General features: G+C 44.8%; 1 protein-coding gene across 1 annotated transcript in view; it reads right to left on the bottom strand.

The window, feature by feature from the left end:
- The window catches only part of LOC126191119 (uncharacterized), an 885,930-nt gene that overhangs the window by 440,129 nt on the left and 419,325 nt on the right, over nucleotides 1–26,476 (bottom strand). Inside the window, exon 2 of the mRNA XM_049931861.1 lies at nucleotides 25,993–26,204. Coding sequence (XP_049787818.1) covers nucleotides 25,993–26,204 — 212 coding nt within the window. The remainder of the gene's footprint in view (nucleotides 1–25,992; nucleotides 26,205–26,476) is intronic.

The following is a 26,476-nucleotide window of genomic DNA, read 5'->3' as shown; positions in this document are numbered from 1 at the left end:
AGTTATTGTCTTATGTAGGCGTTGACGACCGCATCGCCATGTTCTACCTGTTTACATATCTCTGTATTTGAATACTCATTCCTATGCCAATATAAATTTGTTTGCAGTTCAGTGTATATATGTAAGCAGCACATCCTGCTGTTGCAGGGAAAAGAAGGAACCAACGGAAAAATGCCCCTGTCTATATGCTTCGTTTTAAAAGACTGTGACAGAAAAGTGATGAGTCAGCTGATTCAATTTTCGTTCTGCCTTCCGCATAAAACATTAAGAAGCGAACATATTCCTGCTTTTTCGTGCTACAAGACAGTAGCACCACGTTCAAACTAAAATCTTGATAACGTGGCGTTGGAGCAGCAGTAACCGATCCAACAACTGCGCCAAACAGTTATTGTCTTATGTAGACGTTGACGACCGCATCGCCATGTTCTACCTGTTTACATATCTCTGTATTTGAATACTCATTCCTATGCCAATATAAATTTGTTTGCAGTTCAGTGTATATATGTAAGCAGCACATCCTGCTGTTGCAGGGAAAAGAAGGAACCAACGGAAAAATGCCCCTGTCTATATGCTTCGTTTTAAAAGACTGTGACAGAAAAGTGATGAGTCAGCTGATTCAATTTTCGTTCTGCCTTCCGCATAAAACATTAAGAAGCGAACATATTCCTGCTTTTTCGTGCTGCAACACAGAAGCAGAGGAGCAATGAGGGTCTAAAAAGAGGAGACAGTGGCCGTTAAATAGGTAATCAATGAGAGGAAAACGGACGTTGATTGACAGATATAGACACTAAGGCAATAAAACGTCACAGCACGAAGGAATTATCTGAATGGGATGTAAATCGGTAAGTGTGATTTACATGTACGGGCAAGCAAATGATTAGTTTCCGCTGGCCGGTGTGGCCGAGCGGTTCTGAGCGCTTCAGTCTAGAGCCGCGCAACCAATACGGTCGCAGGTTCGAATCCAGCCTCGGGCATGGGTATCTGTGATGTCCTTAGGTTAGTCAGGTTTAAGTAGTTCTAAGTTCTTGGGGACTGATGACCTCAAATGTTAAGTCCCACATTGCTCAGAGCCATTTGAACCAATTTTGATTAGTTTCCCAAAAATTTTATGTTTTATTAAAGAGAAGTAATTTCAGAAACTGAACAAGTCAATAACAGCTTGGTCCACCTACGGCGTTCATGTAAGCAGTTATTCAGTGTTCCATTAATTGATAGAATTGTTGGATCTCCTCCTGAGGGATACCATGCCAAATTACGAGGTGCATTAAAGTTCTAAGGCCTCCGATTTTTTTTTTCTCTGGACTGGAAAGAGATAGAAACATGCGCATTATTTTAAAATGAGGGCGCATTCATTGTCAATACTTCCCAGAGATGACAGAACTGTACGGCAGATGGAATTTCACCGCCAGCGGCGAGAATGAGAACTGTTTTAAATACTTAAAATGGCGACGTTTTCCTTACTTGAACAGCGTGCAATCATTAGTTTTCTGAATTTGCGTCGTGTGAAACCAATTGAAATTCATCGACAATTGAAGGAGACATGTGGTGATGGAGTTATGGATGTGTCGAAAGTGCGTTCGTGGGTGTGACAGTTTAAGGAAGGCAGAACATCGTGTGACAACAAACCGAAACAACCTTGGGCTCTCACTAGCCGGTCTGACGACATGATCGAGAAAGTGGAGAGAATTGTTTTGGGGGATCGCCGAATGACTGTTGAACAGATCGCCTCCAGAGTTGGCATTTCTGTGGGTTCTGTGCACACAATTCTGCATGACGACCTGAAAATGCGAAAAGTGGGATCCAGGTGGGTGCCACGAATGCTGACGGACGACCACACGACTGCCCGTGTGGCATGTTGCCAAGCAATGTTGACGCGCAACGACAGCATGAATGGGACTTTCTTTTCGTCGGTTGTGACAATGGATGAGACATGGATGCCATTTTTCAATCCAGAAACAAAGCGACAGTCAGCTCAATGGAAGCACACAGATTCACCGCCACCAAAAAAATTTCGGGTAACCGCCAGTGCTGAAAAAATGATGGTGTCCATGTTCTAGGACAGCGTGGGCGTAATCCTTACCCATTGCGTTCCAAAGGGCACTACGGTAAAAGGTGCATCCTACGAAAATGTTTTGAAGAACAAATTCCTTCCCGCACTGCAACAAAAAGTCCGGGAAGGGCTGCGCATGTGCTGTTTCACCAAGACAACGCACCCACACATCGAGCTGTTACGCAACAGTTTCTTCGTGATAACAACTTTGAAGTGATTCCTCATGCTCCCTACTCACCTGACCTGGCTCCTAGTGACTTCTGGCTTTTTACAACAAAGAAAGACGCTCTCCGTGGCCGCACATTCACCAGCCGTGCTGCTATTGCCTCAGCAATTTTCCAGTGGTTAAAACAAACCCCTAAAGAATCCTTCGCCGCTGCCATGGAATCATGGCGTCAGCGTTGTGAAAAATGTGTACGTCTGCAGGGCGACTACGTCGAGAAGTAACGCCAGTTTCATCGATTTCGGGTGAGTAGTTAATTAGAAAAAAATCGGAGGCCTCAGAACTTGAATGCACCTCGTATGTCGTATTGGCTCCTTAGATCTTCGTAATCCCAAGATGGTTGTAGGATCCTGATCACAATAATGAAAATGTTCTAACTCTATAGAGAGATCCGGCGAAGTTGCTTGTCAAGGTATCTGGTACCTCACTGACTGGAGGATAATAGAATTCAGCGATGAGTCCCGCTTCGAACCAAGACGCGATGACTAGCTAGCAAGCGTCTGGAGACGCCCCGGACAGCGGTGGGAGACCATTCTGAATGTCGCCCGCCACACTGGCCCACAACCAGGAGTGCCGCTCTGGGGTTCGATATCTTATCATAGCAGGACCGCTTTGGTTGTCAACTGCGGCAATCTTACGGTACGTCGACGAAATTGTAAGCACCGCTTTGTTGCCCTTCATAACAAATCTTCCAGGGCTTACATTCAGCAAGATACTGCCCGCCCACACACGACGATAGATTCTTCTGCATGTCTTCGTGTTTCCGAAACCATACCTGGGTCATTAAGGTCGATGGATGTCTCCCAAATTGGGAACATTAAGAACATTATGGGCATGCATGCCTATAAACTCGAGATTTTGACTATCTGACGCCAGTTGGATAGAATGTGGGACGACATCCCTCACGATAATATCCAAGAACTCCTTCAATGACATGTCGAATACTTGCTTGCATATTGGTCAGTGGTATACTAAAGCGCTATTGAATTTGTGCGAAGCTCTTTCTCTGGAATAAATAACCAAATATTTCTGAAATAATTGTAGTCATAAATTTCTACATGCACATTATATCTTCCGATTTACGTCCTACCAACATAATTCCTCAGTGTGGGTCGTTTTTTGATCTTAGAGTGCTTATAGATGGTGTCAGTGAGAGGGAAATGCTCAGTATGTCGGCTTGTTTACAAGAAGAGACTAGATGAAAGAATTTACTCGATGCTGTGTTAAATGAGAAAGAATGTGTAAACATGCCAGATCATTTGGTGAAGACGGCATAATTAGTAATGAGGCAGCTGTGTCCACATTTCTCTCATAGTCTTTTAAAGAGGTACATATTCGCCTCTTTCTGATCCAACAGTTCACTTTTCCGCCCGTCACAAGTGTATGTGTAGTCCACAGCACTGTAATTAATCGCAGCATGTGTGACCTTTATGGAATGCAGGTTGGCAGTCTTGTTACGCGAAGCAGTTATTTACTTACCAGGACTACAGTAATGGGTAATGAAATGTGATGGTACGAGTAGACGCAGATGTGAAAGAGACCAGCAGAAGAAAAATGCTATTGGACGAACATATTCGCTAGGCAAAGTACGCTATGTGATCAAAAGTATCCGGACACTCCAAAACGTTACATATTAGGTGCATTGTGCTGCCACCGACTGCCAGATGCTCCATATCAGCGACCTCAGTAGTCGTTAGACATCATGAGGTAGCAGAATGGGGCGCTCAGCGGAACTCACCGACTTCGAATGCCTTCAGGTGATTTGGTGTCATTTTTTCGTACGTCTGTACTCGAGATTTCCGCACTCGTAAACATCCCTAGGTCGACTGTTTCCGATGTGATAGTGAAGTGGAAACGTGAAGGGACACGTACAGCACAAAAGCGTACAGGCCGACCTCGTCTGTTGACTGACAGAGACCGCCGGCAGTTAAAGAGGCAAACATCTATCCAGACCATCACACTGGAATTCCAAACTGCATCCGGAACCACTGCAAGTATTATGACAGTTAGGTGGGAGGTGAGAATACTTGGATTTCATTTTGCTCATAAGCCATACATCACACCTGTAAATGACAAACGATGCTTCGCTTGGTGTAAGGAGCGTAAACATTGGACGATTGAACAGTGAAAAAACATTTTGTGGAGTGTCGAATCACGGCACACAATGTGGCGATCCGATGGCAGGATGTTGGTATGGCGAATGCCCGGTGAACGTCATCTGCCAGTGTGTGTAGTGCCAACACTAAAATTTGGAGGCTGTGGTCTTATGGCGTGATCGTGTTTTACATGGAGGAGGCCTGCACCCCTTGTTGTTTTGCGTGCCAATGTCACAGCACAGGCCGACATTGATGTTTAAAGCACCTTCATGCTTCCCACTGTTGAAGAGCAATTCGGGAATGGTGATTGCATCTTTCAAAACGATCGAGCACCTGTTCATAAAGCACGCAGTATGACGGAGGGGTTACACGACAATAACCTCCCTGTAAATGACTGGCCTGCACAGAGTCCTGACCTGATCCTGTAGTACAACTTTGGGATATTTCGGAACTCCGACTTCGTGCCTGGCCTTACCGACCGACATCGATCCTCTCCTCAGTGCACACTCCGTGAACAATGGGCTGCCATTTCCCAAGAAACCTCCCAGCACTTGACTGAACGTGTAACTGCGAGAGTGGAAGCTGTTACCGAGGCCAAGGGGTGGCCAACACCATACTGAATTCCAGCGTTACCGATGGAGGACGTCGCGAACTTGTCATTTTCAGCCAGGTGTCCGGACACTTTTGGTCACATGGTGTACCTCAGGCTGGCGCTGGAGGTATGCTTATTATTAACAATGTAAAAACCGGACAGAGGACAATTAGCCCGAGAGAGAACTGGTTAGCGTAATACCTCGATGTGAAATGACTCTTTTACGGTTGTACTTAAGGTATATTTTCTAATACAGACAGAACGAAGATTAAATATCATCAGATTCGACGCAGGTGTACTCATAGTTGAGACGTTTGGTCGGTGGTGTACTCCATGTTACCAGGGTTGGCCAGAAAGTAGTGCACCATTTTTTTCCTCCAGCAATAATTGTTATTATGTATTATTCTTTAGTGAAATAATGAGAATTACGCAGACTAAAGAGTGGTGTTTTTTCTACACACCATATGTTTCAACATAGTTTCCATCCCATGCTATGGGCTTCCTCTAGCGCGAAACAAGGGCATGTATGCCTTGTAGGTACCAATATTTGTCCTGGTTTCGGAGCCAGCGCTTCACTGTACGAATCACCATCTCATCGTCTTCAAAATGTCTTCCATGAATGACATCATTTAATGGCCCAAACAAGCAGGAGTCCAGCTCAACATGTCGCTGCAACATGTCACGTTTGACAGCTGTTGATGGTCTTCCCGACCGCTACTAATTGTGGAGCTCTGCCCAACAACCTTCTAATGACCTCACCATCCGTGCCCATCGACTAAATGTCCTTCTGTTGTCACCAGATGCTCCATACTTTGCACAAGCTTTTGTGAATATTCCCCTCAGTTTCTTTATCTGCAGTGAAGAATTCAATGACGGCACGCGTTGCTTATAAGATGTTTCGCCTACAGACGCAATTTTGAAACTGTCCTGCAGCTACGCTATCTGTCGGAAGTGACGGACACTTGGGGCGCTCACTCAAGAGACATCAGATAATACATTCGTAACGTTTCGCATTCGTGGTATCGTTTTCGGCTGAGGAAATAATGCGGTGCATTACTTTCTGGGCAAATCTCGTACTGTAAAAAGTATCATAAAAGTTTAAATTTGTAATTAAACTGATGACGAAGAACTATGTGGAACAGAAGCGGTAGAAATACTATACCACCGATGCCAGAAAGTGCTGAACTCGTTCTGGAGCTTGGATATTTGGAATAATACATCTACTAACTAGACCTCTTTGTGATGTGTAATTCTGCTAGACGGTGACCTTGAAGAACTGAAGATACACGTTTTTTTTTAATTTTTGTTTGGAGTTATGTATGAAATCCTAACGAATATAATTTGTTCCCTAAGGTCGCTTTGGGAGATGTTAAAGCAGATGAAGAATGTACTAAAACTGGCTCAGGAACCTACTCAGCCATTAATAAATCAAGTATCTCAGTTGCAGACAAAGTCAGGGGAATTAAGGCAGAGAAAGAGAGAAGGTCACTTCCCTGTCCTCCTACCCTGGACACTAACACCATCACATCGGTCGCTCTGTTTTCTGGAAATCAGGGGAGGACATATTCGTATTTTCTTTAGTTTAGACACGGCCACTAGGTTGAGAAATTGGACTAATGAGCAACTGCTCAAGGTACCCAAGCTACAACTAGCAGAAGATACTTGGGTCTGCGTTATGTGCCACGAGACGTTGAGGTATGCACAGGCTTTTGGCTACTTCCGGGTACGGTTCGTGGACTGATACATGATAAAAAATACGTCGAAATACCACCCATGAACAGCCTAACGGAATGTTTCAAAAGCATGGGAATCAATAGACAACTTTGCCGACGAAATTAGAAAATGTAATGTTAATACACCTGAACCCACAGAAGATGATAATGCTAACAAAGCCAACTTATCGAAAGATGAGCAGAAAGTACTTCACGGGTTTTCACTGACTTACAGCCAGAAATTTAACAAACGTTTCGGGTGGAATTACAGGAGACTCTAAATAAGCACTACAAACCGCTATAACACTAACTGAAAGTGACGGGGTCACCAAACAAATGCGAAAGTAAGGTAATATTTAATATAGTTGTTAAATATTTTACATGTGGTCGTGGAAGCCACATGAAGCGTAAATCAAGAGAACAGATCAGTGCCATCCAGGCAAACGGTCTGAAAATTCTGTGCAGGATTATATTGACAGGAACTGGCAGAGGAATGGAAAATGGACACAGGGCAGAGCTCATACCTCACAGTGAAACGGGTCACGGGGCTGTGTGTCCACTGTGTATTACTCTTAGTAAGGGTAAACATAAGTACAAAATTAATGGCAGACTTTTGTGACTGATTACGTAAAAGGAAAGTTGTGTAAACTCTTATTAGATACCGGTTCTCAAGTGTTGGTGCAAGTAAGGCTGCACTTAGTAAATTAGAATTAAATCAATCATTCTGGACAATAAGGGCCTTAGGTGAGAGTCGCGTAGTTTCACTCAGTTCAATGATAATAAGTTTCCAAGTAAAGAAAGGTGGCTTAATGGTTGATATAGATGTTCTTTCCATGGTCATCAGTGCCTATTAAATAATTTTGGACTGAGGTTTCCTGGTTCCACATCACGCGAATGTAGACTTGCAGCAGCGTATTGTAGGACTGGACGGAGCACCATCTTGGTAATACAGACAGAAAACCATGCCTGTCGCAAGGTTCAACTTTAGGCCTGTGGTGGTCACCTAAACTGTAGAAGATCCCTTAAAGTCAACTCACAGGATATGGCGCCGAAAGGTACTGGAAAAATAATCTAGGTTGATGTACGTACTGTTTGCAGGTGAGCTCTTTGTGTATTATTGAACCGTTGTCTAAAATAAATAATTGGATAAAAATATTTTTGGCCCAGCATATCCTCCTCCTCAGTATACTAGAAACTGAGGGAACAAAGATAGTGCCTCTTACTATTGATAACTTTAGCACTGAGAAAATAAAGGTATTACATTTACTAGGTGAAGACAAATTGGACATGGATTTCGCATTCAATTAGCTAATAACGGGAAAACCTGTCCGCTTGACACGCTGAGAAATAAAGTAGCACATCTAGAGGAAGAACAGAACCAGGAGAACGTGATATTTACAACAATACATATGGTTGTTTAATCTTCCTGACATAGTTCCTGCCACACGAATAGCTTAACACTATATTCCCAATTGAAATGAAGCTCTTCATTATAAAAAGCTATATCAGGTTTCTCAATATCTACAGCCTGACATAGAGGACTCTTAAGTCAGCAAATTCAAGAAGGGGATCACAAAAAGAAGTAATAGTCCCTGGTCAGCACTTATTGTCATCATATCCAAAAGATCGACAAATGGCAGCAAACCATAAGGTTATGTTGTGACTACTGCTTCCTTAAATCAGGATATAGTACCAGAGGCCCACCAGATGATCAATATAAAAGAAACCTTATACGATTTGGACCACTGTCAGCATTTCTAAACTTAATTTTTCGGGTCATCATTCTTCTGACTAGTTTGATGCGGCCCACCCAGAATTTTCCTCCTGTGCCAGCCTCTTCATCTCAGAATAGCACTTGCAACCTACATCCTCAATTATTTGCTGGATGTATTCCAATATATGTCGTCCTCTACGTATTTTGGCCTCTACAGCTCCCTCTAATAGCTTGGAAGTCATTCCCTGATGTCTTAACAGATGTCCTATCATCTTGCCTCTCCTCCTTATCACTGTATCTCACATATTTCTTTCTTCTCCGATCCTGCGCAGAACCCCCTCATTCCTTACCTTATCAGTCAACCTAAATTTCAACAGTCGCCTGTAGCACCACATCTGAAATGCTTGGATTCTCTTCTGTTCTGGTTTGCCCACACTCCATGTTTCACTACCGTATGTTACAATGCTCCAGACGTAAATTCTCAGAAATTTATTCCCCAAATTGAGGCTGGTCTTTGATACTAGTAGACTTCTCTTGGCCAGATATTCCCTTTGTGCTGGTGTTAGTCCACTTTTGATGTCCCCCTTGTTCCGTCCGTCATTGCTCATTTTGCTACCTAAGCAGCAGAATTCCTTAACTTCATCTACTTCGTAACCATCAATCCTCATGTTAAGTTTCTGGTTTATGTCATTTCTGCTATTTCTCATTACTTTCATCTTTCTTCAATTTACTCTCAGTCCATACTCTGTACTCATTAGATTTTTCATTCATTTAGCAAATCATGTAATTCTTTTTCACTTTCGTTCAGGATAGCAATGTGATCTGCGAATTGTGTCATTGATATCCTTTCACGATGAATTTTAATTCCATTTCTGAACCTTTTTTTTATCGCTTCTTCGACGTACAGACTGAACAGTGTGGGGAGGGGGAGAGGGAAGAATACATTCGTGTCTTATGCCCTTTTTAATCCACGCACTTCGTTCTTGGTCGTCCAATTTTATTATTCCCCCTTGGCTTTTGTACATATAGTACATTATCCACCTCTGCATATAGCTTACCCCTATTTTTCTCAGAATGTCGAACATGTTACACCATTTTACATTGGCGAAGGCTTTTTCCAGGTCGACAGATCCTATTAACGTGTCTTTCTTTAGTTTTGCTTCCATTAACAATCGCAACGCCATAATTTCCTATCTTGTGCTTTACCTTTCCTGAAGCCAAAATGATCGTCATCCAGCCCGTCCTTAATTTTCTTTTCCATTCATCTGTACATTATTCTTGTCAGCATTTAGGATACATGAGCTGTTAAGGTGACTGTGCGATAATTAAGTCCTCCATAGCTCTCTCAAATTCTGATTCTAATACTGGATCCCCTATCTCTTCTAAATCGAGTCCTGTTTCTTCTTCTATCACATCAGACAATTCTCCCCTTCATATAGGTCATCTATGTACTCTTTCCACCTATCCACTCTCTCTTCTGCATCTAATAGTGGAATTCCCGTTGCGTTCTTAATTTTACCATCATTTCCTTTTGTGTCACCGAAGGTTACTTTGAATTTCCTATATGCTGAGTCCGTCCTTCCGAAAGGCATTTCTTTTTCGTTTCCTTCACATTTTTTATCCAGCCATTATGTCTTAGCTTCTCTGCACTTCCTATTTATTTTATTTCAAAACGACTTGTATTTCTGTATTCGTGAATTTCCCTGAACACCTCCGTACTTCCTTCTTTCATCTATCGATTGAAGTGATGCTCCTGTTACCCACGGTTTCTTCGCAGTTACCTGCTTTGTACCTATGTTTTTGTTACTAGCTTGTGTTATTGCCCTTCGTAGAGACGTCCATTCCTCTTCAACTATATCACCTTCTTACTTATTGCATATTGACATGTTTAGAACCTTAGAGAACTTCAAGTGCGTCTCTTCATTCCTTAGTATTTCTGTATCCAATTTCGTTCCGTATTGATTCCTTCTGACTAATTTCTTGAGCTTCAGCCTTCTCTTCATCACTACTACATTGTGATATGAGTCTGCGAGTCTGCTCCTGGGTACGGTTTGCAATCCAGTATCCGATATCTGAATCTCCATCTGACTGAGATATAATCTCACTGGAATCTTTCTATACCACACAGTCTTTTCCAAGTATACCCCTCTTATTGTGATTCTTGAACCGAGTAATCACTATTACTAGCTGAAAAGTATTACAGAACTCAATTACTCTTTCTTATTCCTTGAACCAAGCCCGTATTCTCCTGTAACCTTTCCTTCTACTCCTTCCCTACTACTGCATTCCAGTCCTCCATTACTATTACATTTTCATATCCCTTTATGTGTTGTATTACCCTTTCAAAATCCTCATATACTTTCCCTATTTCTTCAGCTTCAACTGGCGACGTCAGCATGTATGCTTGAGCTATCGTTGTCGGTGTTGGTTTTCTGTCGATTTTGAGAACAACCCTATCTCTGAACTGTTCACAGTAACACACTCCTACCTTTCTATTCATAACGAATTCTACTCCTGTTATACCATTTTCTGCTGCTGTTGGTATTACCCTATACTCATCTTACCAGATATCCTTGTACTCTTTCTATTTAACTTCACTGAGCCCTACTATATCAAGATTGAGCCTTAGCATTTCCCTTTTCAGGTTTTCTCGGTTCCCTACAACATTCGGGAGGATGACGGTTCAATACCGCGTCCGGCCACCCTGATTTAGGTTTTCTGTGATTTTCCTAAATCGCTCCAGGCAATGCCAGGATGGTTCCTGTGAAAGGGCACGGCCGACTTCCTTCCCCATCCTTCCATAATCTGATGAGACCGATGACTTCGCTGTTTGGTCTCTTCCCCCAAACAATCCAATCCAATCCCTACCACATACCAGGTTCAGACTTTCCTAGCCCTCACCCATGCAACGTTATCCTTTCATTGGTTATTCAGTCTTTTTCTCACAGCCACCTCCCCCTTAGCAGTCCCCTTCAGAGATCGGAATGGGAGCTACTCTGGAATCTTTTGCCGATAGAGAGATCATCGTTTCACATTTTCAATTACAGATCAAATGTCCTGTGGATACACGTTTTTTTTTGTTTTTTTTTTTTTTTTTTTGTCGTCAGTCTACTGACTGGTTTGATGCGGCCCGCCACGAATTCCTTTCCTGTGCTAACCTCTTCATCTCAGAGTAGCACTTGCAACCTACGTCCTCAATTATTTGCTTGACGTATTGCTATCTCTGTCTTCCTCTATAGTTTTTGCCCTCTACAGCTCCCTATAGTACAATGGAAGTCATTCCCTCATGTATTAGCAGATGTCCTATCATTCTGTCCCTTCTCCTTATCAGTGTTTTCCACATATTCCTTTCCTCTCCGATTCTTCGTAGAACCTCCTCATTCCTTACCTTATCAGTCCACCTAATTTTCAACATTCGTCTATAGCACCACATACACGTTATATGTCTTTAATATAGTGTTTTACATTGTCTTCTGCGTCCTCAAGCCTTTGATCATTGCTGGCCGGCCTTTGTGGGCGAGCGGTTCTAGGCACTTCAGTCCAGAACCGCGCGACCGCTATGGTCGCAGGTTCGAATCCTGCCTCTGGTATTGATGTGTGTGACGTCCTTAGGTTAGCTGGTTTAACTCGTTCTAAGTTCTAGGGGCTGATGACCTCAGATATTGAGTCCCTTAGTGCTCAGAGCCATTTGAACCAGTTTTCATCATTTCTGATTCTTCCGTCTTTATGAGCAGTTTGCCACCCCAAAGGACAAGAGAGTGCCCTGAACAATTATTCGCTCCTACGAACTCTTTGAGCTTCCGTGCTTCAAAATGAGTGTGACTTCTTGTGACGGAAGTCTTCGGCCGCCATTGCTGATTATTAATCAAAATTTAAAAGGAGGCGCATTTTGAACCGGGATCTAGGACGTTTTGGTTGCTAATCAAAGACACAAGACCTACACCATGAGTGCATCTATGGACATCTAACGTGGATACCATCAGTCAGAGGTACCGCCTGAAGATTGTTTAAAGACGTCATTCCACATTCCCACCTAGTTTATCAATATCACTGCAAGCGTTCTGGACTGAAAAGCACACCAGCTACTTTCCAGCGATTACTGACTGCTTTGGTGAGGATTAGAACCAAAGCAGCATATGGTTTAATGAAATGTTATAATAAATAGAATTCTCCAATTATATCCAATATCACATAGCACATGTATGCGAAGTTTCCTATCGTCTACATGTAGTTCAGTGAACACTTAGCCTGCAAATGTGCAATTTTCTTTAACAAGAAGGCTATGATGGGGCCAGAACACTGGCTATAATGGGGGCCACGACTAGTTGGCACTGTTAAAAATTTTCTGATCCCACTACCATTAATTAATTGCTGTTATATTTATGCTTTCAAAATTTTTATCTAAAGTTCATTCCAGATTCGAACGCTCAAACAGCTGTTAACGACTGTGAACCAGTATTTGTAAAACTAAATGGTATATTAATGTCTGGTCCCGTTCTTTGCCTTCCAGATTACGAGTAAAAGTTTTATTCTCTCATGTGACTCCAGCAGTTTTGGATTAGCTTGCGTTATGAGTCATTAAATAGATGGCTAGGAACACCCCATAGCGCAAGTGTCCAGACAAATTAATAGCGTGAAAAAGAATTATTCAGCAACTGAAATGGTGGCGTTAATATTCAGTAAAACATACTTGTGGTGTTATTTTCGAGGTGCATTCAAGTTCTAAGGACTCCGATTTTTTTTTCTAATTAACTACTCACCCGAAATCGATGAAACTGGCATTACTTCACGAAGTAATCGCCCTGCAGACGTACACATTTATCACAATGCTGACGCCATGATTACATGGCAGCGGCGAAGGCTTCTTTAGGAGTCTGTTTTGACCACTGTAAAATCGCTGAGGCAATAGCAGCACGGCTGATGAATGTGCGGCCACGGAGAGTGTCTTTCATTGTTGGAAAAAGCCAAAAGTCACTAGGTGCCAGGTCAGGTGAGTAGGGAGCATGAGGAATCACTTCAAAGTTGTTATCACGAAGAAACTGTTCCGTAACGTTAGCTCGATGTGCGGGTGCGTTGTCTTGGTGAAACAGCACACGCGCAGCCCTTCCCGGGCGGTTTTGTTCCAGTGCAGGAAGGAATTTGTTCTGCAAAACATTTTCGTAGGATGCACCTGTTACCGTAGTGCCCTTTGGAATGCAATGGGTAAGGATTACGCCCTCGCTGTCCCAGAACATGGACACCATCATTTTTTCAGCACTGGCGGTTACCCGAAATTTTTTTGGAGGCGGTGAATCTGTGTGCTTCCATTGAGCTGACTGGCGCTTTGTTTCTGGATTGGAAAATGGTATCCACGTCTCATCCATTGTCACAACCGACGAAAAGAAAGTCCCATTCATGCTGTCGTTGCGCGTCAACATTGCTTGGCAACATGCGACACGGGCAACCATGTGGTCGTCCGTCAGCATTCGTGGCACCCACCTGGATCCCACTTTTCGCATTTTCAGGTCGTCATGCAGGATTGTGTGCACAGAACCAACAGAAATGCCAACTCTGGAGGCTATCTGTTCAACAGTCATTCGGCGATCCCCCAAAACAATTCTCTCCACTTTCTCGATCATGTCGTCAGACCGGCTTGTGCGAGCCCGAGGTTGTTTTGGTTTGTTCTCACACGATGTTCTGCCTCCATTAAACTGTCGCACCCACGAACGCACTTTCGACACATCCCATAACTCCATCACCACATGTCTCCCTCAACTGTCGATGAATGTCAATTGGTTTGACACCACGCAAATTCAGAAAACGAATGATTGCACGCTGTTCAAGTAAGGAAAACGTCGCCATTTTAAGTATTTAAAACAGTTCTCATTCTCGCCGCTGGCGGTAAAATTCCATCTGCCGTACAGTGCTGCCATCTCTGGGACGTATTGACAATGAACGCGGCCTCATTTTAAAACAATGCTCATGTTTCTATCTCTTTCCAGTCCGGAGAAAAAAAATCGAAGGCCTTAGAACTGGAATGCACCTCGTATAAGGATGATGTTTCAAAACAATAATTATATATCATGCAGCACTCCAACGGTTATTAAGATCTAAAGGTCGAACTACTAGGTTAACTACATGGTGTGAAGTAACGGCCGAGCTGTGGTGCCCTGGAAATATTCTAAGTTCGGAGTTGGCGTGACCACGCTGGGGCCTCTTGGGGGCCATCGGCTCGTCGGCGGCCCCGTGGTGCCGTACGTTAGCCAGCGTCCTGCGACCGCATGGCTGGGAATTCGATGGTGACGCTGTGTTGATGAAGGAGGTCTCTGCTGGGAGTGCCAAAGATGGCTGACTTTGTGAAACCTTAATGGCAGACATTTCAGTGTTCGTATAGAAATTAGTAGTAGGCAGATGAATCACGATACCTCAAAAAGAAACATGTAAGTTACCATTATTTGCACAATGATTCTGATGGTGTAATCAGTTTTTCAATATCTTTATTAGTTTAAAGTTTACTACCTGACAATAAATTATACAAGTAACACCCAGCAACGAATTTCCAGAATTACGTGGTTCAACCGATTTTGTCGATCGATGTGTCTTTAGAAAGCTATTAGTGTAAGCCTAAATTGGTATGAATTACAGGCATGTAACTTGAATAGTATATGAGTTATTGGAGGTCAAAGTGACCGATTACTACTAATCGTGTCATGTCATAAGTACTCCACAGTGACACGAAAAATCGGTAGCAGCATGCTTATATATATATTTACTCGTCCATGCCTTTGTTTGTATCCGATCTATACTATTCGTGAAGAAATTGGTTAAATAATTACCGTGTTTTAGAAAGCACTGAGACATTAGGCTACTGGCCTACCTTCTGTCCTATTCCTTTGATATATGTTTATTTATTTTGTTTGTGTACCTAATAATGTGTTTCAGCGCGTGTTTATGGTCCAACCGTAGGAATACGTATTTAATTTCCAGTTATTTAAATTGAAATACAATTTTTAGAATGTGTTTCATTATGTTTCTGTGTGTGCGTAAGCTTGAAGACATGGCGCAAGAGCTCTAGCCAATCACAGCGCTCGTCAGTGAGGAGACTGGATGAAAGCGGGAAAAGTGTTGTTGGCAGTATGGGTCAGGACATTGGCAGGGCTGGTAGTAACAGTGCGATGGAAGCACGGTCGCTGCAGAGACTTGGAGAGTGTAGAGCGGTTTGCAGAAGACAAAAAAAAAAAAAAATGGTTCAAATGGCTCTGACCACTATGGGACTTAACTACTGAGGTCATCAGTCGCCTAGAACTTAGTACTACTTAAACCTAACTAACCTAAGGACATCATACACATCCATGCCCGAGGCAGGATTCGAACCTGCGACCGTAACTGTCGCTCGGTTCCAGACTGTAGCGCCTAGAACCGCACGGCCACTCCGGCCGGCTTGCAGAAGACACTTTTGCTAAGTTACAGCTAATGGTACAAAGTTCTGCGACACAAAGGGAGAGTATGGGTTGCTGCAGTCAGCTTTCCCACGACCACAGGCACACCTACTTCAGATTACGAAGCTACTTCCACGAATGTGACGATAAAGAGGGTGATAGTGGCCGACAGTGAAATTTGGAAAACATTTTTCGGATTTGCCCACGTAAATGACATATAAAATATTACATAATAAGACGTTACAATAAGCACAGGTGCATATAAAAGGCAACCAAGGGAAAGTGGACTTTCACGCTACTGAGTTCGCCAATATGGAAAAACATGTAGTAAAAAAGTCCAGAAAACGGCGGAATTCGGCCACAATGGTAATGTCCCACATTCAGACTGCAGATGTTGCTGCTAACCACGGCCTGGTCATACTTTGGGGCCGTCTGGATATCATCGATATTCTATTAATGACTCCAGAATTATTCCGCAGCCTTACCTATAGTATCACGCATGCATCCATTGAGACCATGGTACTATAGGAAGCCTTGTTCCAACAATACTGTTCTCACCAGGTCATTTCCTGGGAGGGTTTTAGAAAATCCAAACCGAAATACCAACACCAATCACTCCAAGGTGTGTGAGTTCCACTAGCAAAATACTGCTACAGGGTGTCCGGAAAAGCTAATTTCAAACAAAAGCGAGTTTTTCCAGTGTGTGTATCCGCATTGGTTATCCTCTGTAGCCAAACAAGGCAATGTCGACAAATCAGCATGCAACGAATAAAAACACAAGGGATTGATACTAAAGGTTCCCCATGTGACATATCCCGTGCGATGTTCTGATTACCCACCTCCGAGACAGGAACCACACATTGATATAACATTACCCTACCTACCCTGTGAAACTTTACTCACAGAAAATTTAACCTTCCTAAATATTACATTAGACCCGACCCTGCTTGTCTCCCTAGGACAGATGATAGCCATGCAGATTGGTAGGGTTCCAGTGGAATGTCTGTTACAGCAAGTAAAAAAGTAGCACAATGAACATCAGCGCAGTGGAAACAGTGATCTGAGGCACATTGTCAGTTGCCTGTTTGATTTTCGTAGTAATTGGAATCGTATACCACCAATTCAAGAGGAAGGTAGCCCAGATCCCATCCCTGCCAACCTACGACGTCATGAATGATAACTGCTTGGCTGCTTTTGTAAATAATTAATTGAAAGACTAGTTTCGTTGAATAAATTATTTAGAAGAGCAGCGAAGTGGTCGTTATTCAAGATTTATGCTCACGGCTGCTATTCTCCCTCGTACAAAATTTTGTGTTCACCGTATGGGTGCAAACTACCTACAACGGCATCAACCACAAGCGATTTGACGAGTGACAGTGTCAACTATGAACAAAGACATCTATATATGCAAAATGCTAATGAATTCTCAGTGATAATGCAAAGGACAAGGTAATAATGTGAGTGAAGGTGCAAATGTGAAATGTAAATAACTGTAAGTAAACCATTGTGTTTCAGAAAAATTCGAGAGCAAATTTTCTGTAGAGAAGGCATTCAATATGGAAAACATAAAGAACCAGCAGTTCAGTGCCAGTATGAAATCAAACCCCTGCCAAAGTCGGTCGGTGACCCCCCACTGGACTGCATGGTCAGCAGCTTCGCAAAGTCTCTGTGACGTCAGGCCGTGGGTGCCGTCGGTGAGGCAGCCTTTAGTGAGTACCGCAGCCATAGTACAGCAACTATGTTCTCGTACTGTTCCAGACAGTTCAGCAAGACTCTCTAACACCACCGTTATTGCGAAGCTAACAGGAGGCAGCAGTATTTACGGACGCGCCAATCAGGTCGCCATCGTCGGACAGCTGGGCATATACACTCCTGGAAATGGAAAAAACAACACATTGACACCGGTGTGTCAGACCCACCATACTTGCTCCGGACACTGCGAGAGGGATGTACAAGCAATGATCACACGCACGGCACAGCGGACACACCAGGAACCGCGGTGTTGGCCGTCGAATGGCGCTTGCTGCGCAGCATTTGTGCACCGCCGCCGTCAGTGTCAGCCAGTTTGCCGTGGCATACGGAGCTTCATCGCAGTCTTTAACACTGGTAGCATGCCGCGACAGCGTGGACGTGAACCGTATGTGCAGTTGACGGACTTTGAGCGAGGGCGTATAGTGGGCATGCGAGAGGCCGGGTGGACGTACCGCCGAATTGCTCAACACGTGGGGCGTGAGGTCTCCACAGTACATCGATGTTGTCGCCAGTGGTCGGCGGAAGGTGCACGTGCCCGTCGACCTGGGACCGGACCGCAGCGACGCACGGATGCACGCCAAGACCGTAGGATCCTACGCAGTGCCGTAGGGGACCGCACCGCCACTTCCCAGAAAATTAGGGACACTGTTGCTCCTGGGGTATCGGCGAGGACCATTCGCAACCGTCTCCATGAAGCTGGGCTACGGTCCCGCACACCGTTAGGCCGTCTTCCGCTCACGCCCCAACATCGTGCAGCCCGCCTTCAGTGGTATCGCGACAGGCGTGAATGGAGGGACGAATGGAGACGTGTCGTCTTCAGCGATGAGAGTCGCTTCTGCCTTGGTGCCAATGATGGTCGTATGCGTGTTTGGCGCCGTGCAGGTGAGCGCCACAATCAGGACTGCATACGACCGAGGCACACAGGGCCAACACCCGGCATCATGGTGTGGGGAGCGATCTCCTACACTGGCCGTACACCACTGGTGATCGTCGAGGGGACACTGAATAGTGCACGGTACATCCAAACCGTCATCGAACCCATCGTTCTACCATTCCTAGACCGGCAAGGGAACTTGCTGTTCCAACAGGACAATGCACGTCCGCATGTATCCCGTGCCACCCAACGTGCTCTAGAAGGTGTAAGTCAACTACCCTGGCCAGCAAGATCTCCGGATCTGTCCCCATTGAGCATGTTTGGGACTGGATGAAGCGTCGTCTCACGCGGTCTGCGCGTCCAGCACGAACGCTGGTCCAACTGAGGCGCCAGGTGGAAATGGCATGGCAAGCCGTTCCACAGGACTACATTCAGCATCTCTACGATCGTCTCCATGGGAGAATAGCAGCCTGCATTGCTGCGAAAGGTGGATATACACTGTACTAGTGCCGACATTGTGCATGCTCTGTTGCCTGTGTCTATGTGCCTGTGGTTCTGTCAGTGTGATCATGTGATGTATCTGACCCCAGGAATGTGTCAATAAAGTTTCCCCTTCCTGGGACAATGAATTCACGGTGTTCTTATTTCAATTTCCAGGAGTGTAGATGACGTCAGGCCTGCCCTATTACCCAGTGTCCCAAAAATGACGCAGAGACGCAGATTCCTCTACCTGCAGTGAGACACGAACCGCTGCTTGTCGCCTAAGCATTTGGGCACGAGGGAAGTCCTGCACCTTTCCGCCGTCCCGATCGACGTGGTCTCACAGATTCCCGATTGGTTTTAATGTCTTTCAGTTTGGTGGACGGTGGAGTGGGGTATATCTATCTTGGTGCTCTCTGAACCACGCATGTACACTGTGAGCTGTGTGACACGTTGCATTAGCCTGTTGGTAGATGTTGGCGTGCCCAGGAAAGTGAAACTGCTCGTGGTGCTGGATATGGTCCCCAAGGACAGATGTATAACTATGTCGATCCATTGTGCCTTAAAGACTGACAAGTTCCACCAGCGAATGTCACAGAAACATTGCCCGGACCAGAAGGCTCCTTTCTCAGGCCTGGACTTTCCAGACGATTGTTGCAGGGTGTTTACTTTCAGACGGTTAACGATATACATGACAATGGCCATGGGTCCAATCGAGCATAAACATGATTGATCTGAAAAGCCCACCAGATGCCGCTCAGTGGACATACAGCTGCGGTACTGGCGTGGAATCCCAGCCTTCGTTGACGGTTAAGAGCAGCCAGCATAGGTGCATGAACCAGGTGCCTGCCACGAAGGACCGTACAAATCAATGTTTGCTGAGCGGTCGTTGAGGAGATACTATTGGTAGTCCGCTGGTTCATCTCGACGGTCAGTTGTTCGACAGTTGTACATCTATCCGCCCGTGAACATCTCCGCAGCCGTCGTCACCCCTGACATTTATGGCCCCTGCTGCACCACAGGCCTTGACACAGGTTAGGGAGAGCGCCAATTTGCCCCCCCCCCCCTCCCCCCTCCCATAGTATACATTAACCATGATGGCACGTGAACAGTTTACAAACTAACTCGTTTCGGTAATACTTTCACCAATCTCCCGAAACCCGATGATCATGCCCTTTTGGACCCACGTTTTATTTGCCCTATACTATAAGTGATGCGGTTTGCCGTCTGTCAAAGGTTATAGCACGTTGACGTTGATCGATGGCGGTGGTCACTTAATGAGACTGAACCACGTACCTTCAATAAAGATGCTATTGTAACCATCAGCGGTCCTCCTAGACGTGTACAATACATCCTTCCTCAGCAGAGAATCCTCGCCCACTCTAAGCTACCTGCAAGCATAGCCAGACGCGACCCTGAAAATCCACCCTGTCGACCGTCTCTCACTTCCTTCTGTTATAAGTGGAGCCATACTTAACGTCAGTTGATGTGGGCTGTTATTATCGGTTTCAAGCAACGTTTCTGTGACGTATTACATGCCGTGAACATGTTTGCAGTTTCTTGTTTAACATAAGAGACATTAGGTGGCGATGCAGCTACTACTTATCTACAGTGAATTCACTCGCCCCTTTCTCAAATCGTCACATTGCTCAGTATCCCGTGATAACCAGTATAAATGAAGTAGATGTTGAGCAACACTTCCTCCGTGGGCACACTCTACAGGTGTACGCTCAGTAGCATACCAACTTTCCCTGCCGCGAGGAGTGGCCACGTGGTTTGAGGCACCATGTCACGGAATGCGCGGCCCCTCCCGCCGGAGGTTTGGTACCTCCCTCGGGCATATGTGTGTGTGTGTGTATGTGTGTGTGTGTGTGTGTGTGTGCTGTTCTTAGCATAAGTTAGTTGAAATTAGTTTAAGTAATGTGTAAGTCTAGGGACCGATGACCTCAGCAATTTGGTTCCTTAGAAGTTCACACACACATACACACCAACTTACCCACGGTTACCATCAGTGTCATTTATTAGCACCAACTAGCAAGTTTATTGTCAATTTTCAGGATGTTTCAGAAAGATTCATCATATTTTAAAAGCCAATACCTTCTACATCTGCATCCACACTCCGCAAGCCACCTGACGGTGTGTGGAGGAGGGTACCTTTAGTACCTCTATCGGTTCCCCTCCCGTTCTGGTCTCGTATTATTCGTGGAAAGAAAGATTGTCGGTATGCCTCTGTGTGGGTTCTAATATCTCTGATTTTATCCCCATGGTCCCTCCGTGAGATATACATAGGAGGGAGCAATGTGTGTGTGTGTGTGTGTGTGTGTGTGTGTGTGTGTGTGTGTGTGGCTGTGGTCACTCAATGAGACTGAACCACGTACCTTCAATAAAGAAGCTATTGTAACCATCAGTGACTCCTCGGTGAAGGTATGTTCACGACACTTCAACAAAAGCCCGTATCGAGCTACTGAACGCCCGCCTTGCAGAATTTTCCACTGGAGTTTATCTATCATCTCTGTAACGCTCATGCGATTACTAAACGATCCTGTAACGAAGCGCTCTGCTCTCCGTTGAATTTTCTCTGTCTCTTGTATCAATCCTATCTGGTACGGATCCCACAATCCCACAACGGTGAGCAGTATTCAAGAAGTGGGCGAACAAGTGTACTGTAACCTACTTCCTTTGTTTTCGGACTGCATTTCATTAGAGATTCTTCCAGTGAATCTCAGTCTGGCATCTGCTTTACCGACGATTAATTTTATGTGGTCATTCCATTTTAAACCACTCCTAATGTCTTCTCCCAGATAATTTATGGAATTAACTGCTTCCAGTTGCTGACCTGCTATATTGTAATTAAATGATAAACGATCTTTCTTTCTATGTATTCGCAGCACATTACACTTGTCTATATTGAGATATAATTGCCATTCCCTGCACTATGCCTCAATCCGTTGCTGATCCTCCTGCATTTCAGTACAGTTTTCCATTGTTACAACCTCTCGATATACTACAGCATCATCTACAAAAAGCCTCAGTGAACATCCGATGTTATCCACACGGTCATTTATATATATTGTGAATAGCAACGGTCCTACGACACTCCCCTCTACATGATTGAAGATAAAATTTTGGGTATATTTCATCTTCCACACAGCAAGATAAATCATTTTCAAAACAAGCTTCCTATTTTTAATGGTATATCTCTAATTGCTCAACGTGTCAGTATGGTATGTTACTGCAAATCGTCAATCTTGTTGCGACCATTTTAACCATTCACATGCTCGTGACTATCTCACTCACTGATCAGTCTATATTGCCCAAGTAGGAGAACGGCTCCGCCATCCTTACCAGCCAAACTAAGGCTCCTCCAACCAGTCAGCGAAGGACCGTGCAAACGGTTATTCACACAGTATTGCTGCTGTCGTCACTCGAGGTACATCTGATAGACAACAGACCAAGAAGCGAGCAGTCTTTACAGGGAGGTCCTACAGACGACCACGAGGATCTGCGACAAGGTAAACCATTAATGCTGAAGTGTAAAACCTGTTTCTACAGCTGTAACTACCTGTCACACGCCAGCAGTATCCAGTGTGGTGCCATAACACATACGTGGCGCACGGAGCAGGAACCTATTGATGCTTTCACCACACGACTCACAAACAGCCAGCTCCATCCTCCAATAATTATGCTACCCTCCACGCAGTGAATAGGCGTGAGCCACTACCTGCTGCAGCCATCAGATAGTTTCGGATGCAACATTCTACAACCGTTCTTGGATAAAAGCAGCTGCACAGCCTCACACAGCTGGTTGTCGCAGCTATTCAGTTGGTGATCACTAGCCGATCAGTTCCAGTCAACTATTGTTGGCACAGTTATAGCCCATCAGCAACCAAACTGTGATCGTTCGATAGCGAACGCCGAGTACCAAAGTGTTCATCGTTATTCGAGTCGGATTTAATATACAGCCTCTTGCAGTCCTGACTGAATAGCTGTTAGATTAGACAGACTTCACTGAGCTGGATAGACTAATGTTAAAAAATTTTCCTTCTGTGCCATGTCTTATTAGTGAACTAGAAATGAACATTTCTATTGTACGAGGGGAGTTCAATTAGTAACGTTATACACTTTTTTGTGGACACATATTGGGTTTATACAGGATTACAATAAACGAAATTATAAATTACCCTTTTGACTACGAAACCTTATTTCTCATCCTAATCTCCGTTCAAATCGACGGCCTTAGGCCACTTAATTAGTAGGGCCTATATGCCCGCAAGGAGCACTCTTGGTCGACGTCGGAGCCAACTGCTTGATGGATCAAATAACCTCTGCTTCATCGACGGACCGCTTCTCGCATCCTAGTAGGTGCACTACTCTGGCTATCCTGAAAAAACCGGAAGAGAAATTTTACGCGTCTGTTACGAAACTGACGCACCTGTTCGTAGATCTGGACGTTACAGTTCATGGTAGGTAAGTGGTGGACTTTCGAGCTTCGTAAGACGAACGTGTATGTAGCGACGTTTCGACTCTCACCATAACTTAATTTTTTGATCTCTTTCTTTCACCATTGGTCATGTTATTTAATTTATGTGTCATTTTAGAGGTAATATAATTTTGAAAAACCCATTTATTTGAATGATGTTTTAGTGAATATTATGTTACTTGGCTACTCACTATTTTTAATTAAATGTAGTTATTAGTAAAAGCATATTTATAGCTATCGGCAAGTAAATGGAGAAACGCATAGAGTTTTCCTGAAAATGTGTACCTGTCTCGATTTGAGAAATCTCTTAAACTGAAATCTGGTAAAGTCCGCGAAACTACTTTGCACGTCGACACTTCGAGATGCAGACACAGATGCAGGCCTCATTTGGCAGTTAACCTGCTTAGCGGTGAGTCATTGCTAATGTAGCAAGAACGAATAGCATAGGTGCAGATTTTTTTGAATGTCGCTGAATTTACACTTGTACTATAAAAAAAAATAAAGGTTTGAGTGGAAGTCGAACCGTCGTCTCATTCAGATTTGTCTTCCGAAACTGTAACGCTAACCACTCGACCACCAGGAACTTTAACGTTTTATTGTGTGTTCATAGCTTTGGGTGGAGGTTTTGGGGTCCTCGTCAGTACGAAAATGAAACGCCTAGAGCCGTCCTTATGGCCTTATTTATTGTATAGGTACTAGTTACGGCCCTCCAATGTGCTTCTTCAGTCCTTAGTTGACGCTGAAGGGGTTCAGCACCAACTATAGCCTGATGATGGTGGATTGATGCTCCGAAACTGGTAGCCACGCAATACATAAAGATCATAAAGACGGCTTAGGCCTTTCATTTTCTTACAAAAGGAACTCTACCGTTCGGCACCTATGCACAGATACATCAGTTACATAAGAGACGCGTTAAATTTCTCTTGCGATTTTCTCGGAATGGCCAGAGTAATGAACCTTACTACACTACTGGCCATTAAAATTGCTACACCAAGAACAAATGCAGATGATAAACGGGTATTCGTTGGACAAATATATTATACTAGAAGTGACATGTGGTTACATTTTCAAGCAATTTGGGAGCATAGATCCTGGGAAATCAGTACCCAGAACAACCACCTCTGGCCGTAATAACGGCCTTGATACGCCTGGGCATTCAGTCAAACAGAGCTGAGACGGCGTGTACAGGTACAGCAGCCCATGCAGCTTCAACACGATACCACAGTTCATCAAGAGTAGTGACTGGCGTATTGTGACGAGCCAGTTACTCGGCCACTATTGACCAGAAGTTTTCAATTGGTGAGAGATCTGGAGAATGTGCTGGCCAGGGCAGCAGTCGGACATTTTCAGTATCCAGAAAGGCCCGTATAAGACCTACAACTAGCGGTCGTGCATTCTCCTGCTGAAATGTAGAGTTTTGCAGGGATCGAATGAAGGGTAGAGCCACGTGTAGTAACACATCTGTAATGTCATGTCCACTGTTCACAGTGCCGTCAATGCGAATAAGAGGTGACCGAGACGTGTAATCCATGGCACCCCAAACCATCACGCCGGGTGATACGCCAGTATGGCGACGACAAATACACGCTTCCAATGTGCACACACCGTGATGTCCCAAACATGGATGCGACCATCATGATGGTGTAAACAGAACCTGGATTCATCCGAAAAAATGTGGTTTTGCCATTCGTGCATCCAGGTTCGTCGTTGAGTACACCTACGCAGGCGCTCCTGCCTGTCATGCAGCGTCAAGGGTAACCGCAGCCATGGTCTCCGAGCTGATAGTCCATGCTGCTTCAAACGTCGTCGAACTGTACGTTCACATGGTTTTTGTCTTGCAAACGTCCCTACCTGTTCACTCAGGGTTGGAGACATGGCTGCACGATCCACTACAGCCATGCAGATAAGATGCCTGTCATCCCGACTGCTAGTGATATGAGGCCGTTGGGATCCAGCAAGGCGTTCCGTATTACCCTCCCGAAGCTACCGATTCCTTATTCTGCTAACAGTCATTGGATCTCGACAAACGCGAGCAGCAGTGTCGCGATACGATACACCGCAATCGCGATAGGCTACAATCCGACCTTTATCAAAGTCGGAAACGTGATGGTACGCATTTCTCCTCCTTACACGAGGCATCACAACAACGTTTCACCAGGCAACGCCGGTCAACTGCTGTTTGTATATGAGAAATCGGTTAGAAACTTTGCTCGTGTCAGCATGTTGTAGGTGTCGCCACTGTCGCCAACCTTGTGTGAATGCTCTGAAAAGCTAATCATAGGCATATCACAGCATCTTCTTCTTGTCGGTTAAATTTCGCGTCTGCTGAACGTCATCTTCGTGGTGTAGCAATTTTAAGGGCCAGTAGTGTCCTTGCACATTGTGTTGGTAAATGGTGTACTAAAGGTGTACAATGTTTGAAGTAAATCTGTGATGCCAACGCCGTGGCCTCCCCTTCTAAGTTAAAATTCACTCTTAGCTTCTATCGTATACAGAATACAAACTGGTGGAAGGACGTGTATCTTTCCGGAACAGCCCGCTACGAGTAGCGCTCTAGCAATGAGTGATCACCAGTGAGGCGGCAATGGGAGTGAGACTCACGTCGACGTTGACGCCCGGCAGCGCGAAGACCCTGGTGGGCGGGCTCTCCTTGGGCACGTATCGGTAGAACTCCTGGTCGCCGCGGTACCACTTGATGGAGTAGAGCGCCGCCTGCTCGAGGTCGTAGTCGCAGAGCAGGCGCACCCGCGACCCGGCGCGCACCGCCTCCGGCACCCACAGCTTGACGCCGCGCAGCGCCAGGCAGCCGCCACCTGCAACACACACACACCGGCGCGTGCACTAACTTCGTTACGGCAGCGTGCACGAGTTCATACGAGGGTTCTTCAGAAAATAAGTTCCCATTGGTCGCGAAATGGAAACGACAGTTGTTGTTGTTGTGGTCTTCAGTCCTGAGACTGGTTTGATGCAGCTCTCCATGCTACTCTATCCTGTGCAACCTTCTTCGTCTCCCAGTACCTACTGCTACCTACATCCTTCTGAATCTGCTTAGTGTAATCATCTCTTGGTCTCCCCCTCCAATACT

The sequence above is a fragment of the Schistocerca cancellata genome, chromosome 6 (assembly GCF_023864275.1).
Source record: "Schistocerca cancellata isolate TAMUIC-IGC-003103 chromosome 6, iqSchCanc2.1, whole genome shotgun sequence".
Taxonomy (NCBI): domain Eukaryota; kingdom Metazoa; phylum Arthropoda; class Insecta; order Orthoptera; family Acrididae; genus Schistocerca; species Schistocerca cancellata.
Note: the sequence above shows the minus strand (reverse complement) of the source record. Positions and strands in the feature narration are given on the sequence as shown.